Below are 8,164 nucleotides of genomic sequence, written 5' to 3'. Positions count from 1 at the left end.
GTGGTAGGAGTCTGGGTTACATTGAGAATGTAGAGTGTGTGTGTGTGTGTGTGTGTGTGTGTGTGTGTGTGTGTGTTTGAAGTAGGGCAGAAGGTACACTAATCGCTATGCGTTTTAAGTCCCAGTGGAAGTTTCTCTTAGAATGTGTATTAACCTCTATTTCACTCTCCGTTTCTCACCCTCCCTTTCCTCCTCCTGGGAATCTCTTCCTTTCATTTCCTCAACATCACAAACTGAACTGCCATCACATCCTATTGAATTCCTTCCTTTACGTTCCTCGTAACCCCTTACGCTTGATCTGTGTTTTACCAGACGTTTGTCTTCTCCCCGTTTATAAATCCTCTTGTTAGTCCTTAACCCCTCGCTTGCATAACCCGTCCATCCTTCTCCCAGTCTTCTTCTCTGTGTCTTGTTCTCTCCAACCCAACTGGTAGCATGTCTACCCCGGTCTCTCCGTCTCCATCTCTGTCTCCCCTGGCCCTGTCCTCCCCATCTCCCTCCTCCTCCCTGCTCCCCTCTCCTCTTTCTCCTCCCCCCAGGCTGCCAGTCTTCCAGAGGAAGGGAGCTCTCAAGCACAAGAGGGTCATTGAAGTGAAGGACCATCAGTTCACAGCTCGATTCTTCAAGCAGCCTACTTTCTGCAGCCACTGCACTGACTTCATCTGGTACTTCACACCTTTAACACTGTTGGCCACATCTATAACTCCTAACACTATTATGCTGTAAACCGATACTTCTACCTTAACCTTTATGCTGGACTGCATTTATGTATTGATTTAGAATCTTAAATCTTAATGTCCATATCGTGATTCATAGCATAACTCACTTTCAATGCTGTACTGGCCTTGTCATGTACTTTGTAGTTTATACTGAATTGTTATAATCTGAAGCCTCTTCAAATACAGTTAGCCATAACACTACATCATTATTTATTTATGAAAAGACTACATTTTAAAGTGATGAGCATTTTTTTTCTTTCAAATCTTTTTTGTGCTACACTGTTTAAAAGTTTTGGGTCTGTACGATTTTTACAAATATTTTATAGAGCTTTTTATGCTCATCCAGACCACATTTATTTAATCAAAAATACAGTAAAACTAGTAATGTTATGAAAGATTTTTTAACATTTCAAATAGCTGTTTTCTAATATAATGTTTTTATATGTATGTAATTTATTTCTGTGATGGTAAAGCTGGTTTGATCCTTCAGAAATCATTCTAATATGCTGATTTGGTTCTCTAAAAACATGCTGAAAAAAGTTGTGCTACTAAATATTTATGTGGGGAATATGATACCATTTTTGCAACATTCTTTGATAAATAGAAACATTTTTGAAATATAATTTATATAATAAATATAATTAAAACAATGTAAATGTATTTACTGTCACTTTTGATCAATTTGATTCATCAATGCAGAATAAAAGTATTAATTTCTTTAAAAATATATATCTAACTGACCCCAAACGTTTGAATGGTGGTGTATGTACAAAAATGCCATTTAAAAAATTGCTATCTTCCAATAAGGCATATTTCCAAATAAACCATACTTAAATTTAAACCTAAATAAAACTTAATCAGGTTTATACTTAAAGAAAAATACCATAAGAATAAGTAATACACTTAATTCAACATATTTGTGTAAATAAGTAAGTTTATCTATAAATATTTATATAATTTACTAGAAAACAAGACTAAAGAACTCATTTAACATTTACAATGAGTACACTTTCGATGACATACACAGAGAGGGGAGAAGAACACTGTCCTGAATGTGTGTTACATGACTACGCTTGTTCTCAGTTTCCTCCATGCCTCATAAAACTCATGCCCTGAGGGCCTCTTAAATTATGCAGTCCTCTCTGTTTGAGCTGCCATTTAACCACAAGCTCCACAGAACCCGCATAGAACTGCTGCCGGCCATATGGCCCATGCATTGCCCACTTATAGACCTCATGTTCATCAGTACAACTCAAATAGCTTCTGATAGATGCATCTGTTTCTCATTTCGTCCATTCATTTCAATTCATTGAAGTTTTATTGCTATCTGTCCGTTGGAGTACAGCATTTCCAAAGTATTGTTAAGTACATTTGTTTATTTTTTAGCTTTATAATTTTCACGAACTCAAAGTACTCCTAACCTATTATATGTCAGTGGTATGAGTACCATCAAAATGTTTAAGTAGATTTTTAAGGAGAAAGACTGAAATGAAATGTCATTACTATTTCAAATACTGTAGCTGTTTTCTATTTTAATGCAGTATGTTTTAAAGTATAATTTATTCCTGTGATTGCAAAGCTGCTGTTGTTAGTCCAGTCTTTAGTGTCACATTATCCTGCAGAAATTATTCTAATATGCTGATTTGGTGCTCAAGAAACAATTCTTATTATTATCAATGTTGAAAACTAGTGCTGTCAAACGATTAATCGTGATTAATTACATCTAAAATAAAAGTTTTTGCTTACATAATATATTTGTGCGTGTACTGTGTATATGTATTATGTATATATAAATACACACACACACACACACACACATGCATGTGTATATTTAAGAAAAATATGTTTTGTTTATATATTAAATATATTTATATATAATGTAAATACATGTAAATATTTTCAAAATATATACTGTATGTGTGTGTACTGTATTTATATATATACATAATAAATATACACAGCACACACACATATTATGTAAGCAAAAACTTTTATTTTGGATGCGATTAATCGCGATTAATCGTTTGACAGCACTATTGAAAACAGTTGTGATGCTTGATATTTTTGTGGCAATCATGGTAGACTTCTAGCATTCTTTAATGCATACAAAGTTCAAAAGAACAACATTTATTTGAAATATAATTTTCATATATTTTTAGTATATTTTTAATAAAGTATAGGGTGAATTTAGGTCAATTTAACCATTTTTTGACATTGAGATGACTGTGTGACTGCGGACAAAGTCACCCAAACTAACCCTACAGTAAAAAATTCACTGCTGAATCCTATTAACTTGAATCCTCTTTTCCATCTCTCTGTTTCTTTGCCCTTGTCCTGTCTCAACCTATATTTCTGAGTATATGTTGATGTTGATTGGTCTGAAGGATGCTCTTAAAGAGTCGTATATACACTCAGATGCATTTCAGAGCAGATCATGCCCAAAGTGTTGGGTGTCAAAGTATCTTATTTTAGCACTTGAGGGATTTATGCTAAGTTGTGTTTTGCATAGCAAAGATTTCAGGAGCAGAGCAACCTGTTATTATGGTGAACTGAAGAGCACTTAAATTGCCCGTCGGATGAGGATTTCTTGAAATTACCTTATCTGTCACGGCCTCGGCAACTTATGTCTTCTGTCATACACATACTGTACACAACACCACAGCTCTCTATGATCTCCTCTTTTCACAAATCTATTTAATTACACACAATATAATTAGGCACATGATATGAGTTGTTGTTTATGTTTTACAGGGGAATTGGAAAGCAAGGATTCCAGTGTCAAGGTAATAATTTTGAATGTATAACACATTTTACCATTTTTAAATTCATTCCACAGATTAATTTATCGTCAAAGTTTTTTTCAGATCTCCCTGCTCATCTATATGAGCCATTCATTTTATTGGCTGTTTATGAAATAAGTACTGTTAATTGTTATCGTGCATGAAGATCCAAGGATGTAACTAAATATTCAATATTTAAATAGGGCCAGATTTAAAGTGTAAGTCTCTTTCATTGAAAAACCCATCAATTTGATGTGAATATTGGGGGAATACATGTCCCTCTCAGTGTCTATAGTGGTTATGGCCCTGTGAAGATCCGAAAGTGTTTTGCTGAAGCAATTCATATTTGACGATAGGTAAGCTGAGGCAGCAATATCTGAGCAAAGCCCTTTTTTTGACCCGAGTTCAAGTCCCAGCTTGTGGTCCTTTCTGATCCCGTTCACCTCTCTCTTTCTCACTTCACTTTTTGTCCACTCTCTGTACTGTCCTGTAGTCAAAAATGCCAAAAAAGGGTTATAACTTTGTCAGCATGAACAATTCACCCTTTCTAAGTGCATGTTATTGATCTTTTTGTAAATGTTTCATTCATGTATGTTTAATTTTTTACCTCATAATTTTTTGTTAAAATATCATAATAATTTAGTCCGCGTTCAGATATGCCTCCATCCAATTAATAACCGATGGATAGAACAAAGTCCCTGCCCTGCATTTTTTCCCCCCGATAATCCATTTCAGTCAGATGCATGTCACAAAACGGAAGAAAAGATCTGACGCTACTTCCATTACATCACAACTTTAAAAAGACCTGTAGCAATATAACATACTCCCTCGATTTAATCCCACTATAACAGTGTATTTTTGCTGCATTATGATTTTTATCATGAATTATGACATTTAGGGCAAGATTTACTAACAGCTTGCACCACTGCAAAACTTGTCTACTGCAAACTACTATCAGCAAGCAGTGAAACATAAACGATGAAAAGGTGTGGAGACAGCTGGCCTGATTGCATATGCATTTGTAGGAGTTTCTCTTTCAGAAGCAAATTTTATGGGAGGAGAGTGTTTAAGTGAATCATGCGAGGTGAATTTGATCTGAGTAATTTCCAGGTATCATTTTCTTCATAGTAAGATGGCAGCGATGCACAAAAGAAATAGGTTATATATACTGTATATACACAGTATAAAACTAGAAATTGTAATGTGTAAGCACGCAAGAAAAATTCCAATACGCATTTCTTGAGGGCACAAAAAAGATTATTTTTAAGAACGTTTTTTTTAGAGGCTCTGTATGTTGTCACTGAGAAAATCAATGAATAAACCCCTGAAAAAATAAAAATATTTACAGGTGACTGTACTATATACCAAATATAAAGATGAAAATAATGCTCCTATGAACCATTTATGTTAAGCATGGTCTGAAAATCTACTGAGACGTTTGGCAATTTGAGTCTGGAAAAGTATGGCATTTTGAGATGGAAAATGTGTAGGAATCCTGAGGTTTGCGGTAGTCAGTTTACTGGTATTTGTGCTATTATTTAACTCCCAAAAGAAGCATGTCTTCACCCATTTTGCGCCAATGTGAATTATCATCAGCTCTGCTTGTTTGCAAATTTGGGCCGCTCTTGTTAGAATGCATTGGTCATTATGGAAATGAACTGGCTGCGTTTGTTTTCTTCAATTTGAGGATTGTCAGTAGATCACCCGCAGAACTTTCTGCTCTCATTGGTGGTTTTATGGGATTGCGTTCTCATGGTAATTTGACCTATTTAGTAAATCTTGCCCATAATATTTCTGATTAAATTCTGAAAAATTAGCTTTTCATTGTAAATGAATAATCTCCTATAAGCCATTAGCATATGAAATATAAATGTAGTGTGCTACCATTTAACTTAATAAACCTTGATGACTTGCATATGACACAACAGAAATGCTTTACTAGATATGGTATATGTTTCTTTCAGTCTGCAGTTTTGTGGTGCACAAACGCTGCCATGAGTTTGTCACTTTTACTTGTCCCGGAGCCATCACTGCTCCCAAAGCAGAGGTATGTATGTACTGTGAGTGTTGTTCTCTGTTAATGTATACAGTATGTCATCTTTTTGCCATTTAGCATTATTTTTTGTTTTGTTTTTGTCCTTTAACTCTACATTATTTTTCTTTTCCTTTCATTATTTTGCTTGATCATCATATAACTCTTTTTTTTCATGCTTGATGTTCTGCTATGATCACTGCAGTTCATCTTTTATTCTACTGTATCATCCGTACCCCATCTGTCTCTCGCCTCTTCATTTTCACATTTTTGCATGGCAAGTCATTTATTTTTTGGCTGAGTAAGCCAATATGGAAGTAGGTCTCACCGTCACACTCATCTTTTCCTTTTCTTGACGAGCCTTTTATTGCTCTCTCTTGCATTCCTTCTTAAAAGAGGAGGCTTTAAAGGAAAGAGAATATAAATTTTCTCTCTCTCTTGCACTCTCTTATTCGTGCTACACTACGATAAAACTACACTGCTACTCACACTCACGTAGTGCAGAGTGAGTGTAAGAATACGTGTGAAAGAGAAAAGCAAGGAAGAGGCTATATCGTAACACACTTCCATTGTTCCAAATCCTAGTTAGCAGCCTATGTAGGCAGCTCTTTTCATCAAAGGCATCATGGGCCGCTTCCAAAGGCCGTTTCAAAAGGCAGACAACTTAATTTTGCTGCCTGCAAATATACTTTCTTTATGATGAAAAATAGTTTGCATAGTTAAAAATTGATTATTTTACCCAGTATCTATGTCTGAGCTTAATAATATAACATAACATAATATAATATAATATAATAAATACAAAATACAAAAAATCCCCTGCCTAAACGCAGTAATGCTTGTCTGCTTATCTTTATTTATTTATTTATTTATTTATGCCAGTTCATTTGAAATGAGGTAAAAGGCAGACTTGCAAATAAAATTGTTAAATTATATTATATTATATTTTATATTAAAATGTATTCAACTAATTTAACTTCTCAGTTTTTTGTGCATATACAGCTTGTTAGCATTTACAGCGAAATCCTGTCAGTCTTGCAAGGATTTATAAATAACTATAAATCATAATATAATAATATAATTGTTCAAATTCCTTAATTATTAGAATAACTTTTTAATTAATTCATCTGTGGGAGTCTCTTGCTGTATGTTTTGTGTTCATTCCCAGAATGAAAAACTAATCCCAAGATGCTGGATGGTATATTTCATTCAATATTATTCATAAAAATGTTTATTTAAATAAAAGATTTACAGTATGTATTTTATGCTTATTATTACTGTTAGCTTAGCAACATGCTAACATTAAACTCTATTGAAATGAACACGAATTAAATGTGTAAAGTAGTGTTTAGTGGCAAATGGCATGTAGAGCATTCCAGATCAGCCACTTGTTAAGATGCTGTCTTAAAAGCCAGCTGCCTGTGTAGGCAGTGAGGCAACATACTAGTTTCTAAACAGAGCTGCAGTCTTTATTTCATCCTTAAAGACTGAGATTTTTTCATAAGCAGCTAAATAAAATGGTTGTAAAATGAGTTAGAGGAGTGCTTGTGTGCGGCTCTGCATGTACGACTATGTCATGTGAGAAGCAGATGAGGCAGACTGACAGAGAGGAAGAGAAGTGAAGAGGAAGACTGTCAGAGGATGAAGAAAAGGAGCAGGCAGCATGCAGAGAGTGAGAATGAGGGGGAGAGAGAGAAACATGTTGGGGTGGAGAGGGTTTAGGCATTTAGGAGTCCGTTTAATAACAACCATGTCATCTAATATAATTTGCATGACACTTTCAGAAAATAATAAAGCAGGCGGTGGCAGCTGACAGCACTTGCTGTTTCAGCATGTTGTCTCGTAACGCACAATGTACTGCAGTGGCTGTTAGCACTGTTAGATTTGTATTAGATTTAAAATACATACAGGATTAGGCAGACTGCTCCTTATAATTGTTGTTTTTGGACTAGAAGGAGACTATATACATTATATGTAATTTTTTTCCTCACACTCTTTCTCTCTCTTTTATTTTTGTGGTATGTGTGTGTTTGTGTGTCTGTGTGAGAGAGGTTGTGACATGAATGTACACAAGCGCTGTGAGAACAGCGTCCCCAGCCTGTGCGGACAGGACCACACTGAGAAAAGAGGACGGATTCGCCTGACCGTGCGTGGAGAGAAAGAGGACATATATGTCACAGGTGAACATAACTGTAACTTTTACAAACTGATGAACACTATTAGACTTCACGGTAACACTTAAGAACAGGGACCAATTCTCACTATTAACTAGTTGCTTATTAGCATGCCTATTATTAGCATATTGGCTGCTTATTAGTACTTATAAAGCACATATTCTGCATGACCATATTGTACATCCCTAATCCTACTCAAAATCTAAACTTAAAGGGGTCATATGATGTTGCTAAAAAGAAGATTATGTTGTGTATTTGGTGTAATGAAATGTGTTTATGCGGTTTAAGGTTCAAAAAACACATTTTCCACATACTGTACATTATTGTTTCTCCTCTATGCCCCGCCTTTCTGAAACGCGTCGATTTTTACAAAGCTCATCAGTCTGAAAAGCGAGGTGGTATGCTGATTGACCAGCTATTCAGTGCGTTGTGATTGGCCGAATACCTCAAGCGTGAGAC

General features: G+C 35.1%; 2 protein-coding genes across 2 annotated transcripts in view; both read left to right on the top strand.

The window, feature by feature from the left end:
• Positions 1-435, top strand: part of LOC107724902 (glutamate receptor ionotropic, NMDA 2D-like) — a 122,066-nt gene extending 121,631 nt beyond the window's left edge. The window contains exon 19 of the mRNA XM_016534005.1: positions 313-435. The gene's annotated coding sequence lies outside the window, so the exon portion shown is untranslated. The remainder of the gene's footprint in view (positions 1-312) is intronic.
• Positions 1-7,773, top strand: part of LOC107724961 (protein kinase C gamma type-like) — an 8,949-nt gene extending 1,176 nt beyond the window's left edge. Inside the window, exons 2-5 of the mRNA XM_016534062.1 lie at positions 394-665; positions 3,471-3,502; positions 5,464-5,546; positions 7,579-7,773. Coding sequence (XP_016389548.1) covers positions 436-665; positions 3,471-3,502; positions 5,464-5,546; positions 7,579-7,773 — 540 coding nt within the window. The 5' untranslated portion in view covers positions 394-435. The remainder of the gene's footprint in view (positions 1-393; positions 666-3,470; positions 3,503-5,463; positions 5,547-7,578) is intronic.
• The last annotated feature ends 391 nt before the right edge of the window (positions 7,774-8,164 follow it).

The sequence above is a fragment of the Sinocyclocheilus rhinocerous genome, unplaced genomic scaffold, assembly GCF_001515625.1.
Source record: "Sinocyclocheilus rhinocerous isolate Xijiao unplaced genomic scaffold, SAMN03320098_v1.1 scaffold883, whole genome shotgun sequence".
NCBI classification, from domain to species: Eukaryota; Metazoa; Chordata; class Actinopteri; order Cypriniformes; family Cyprinidae; genus Sinocyclocheilus; species Sinocyclocheilus rhinocerous.
This window is presented reverse-complemented; position numbering and strand designations above follow the sequence as displayed.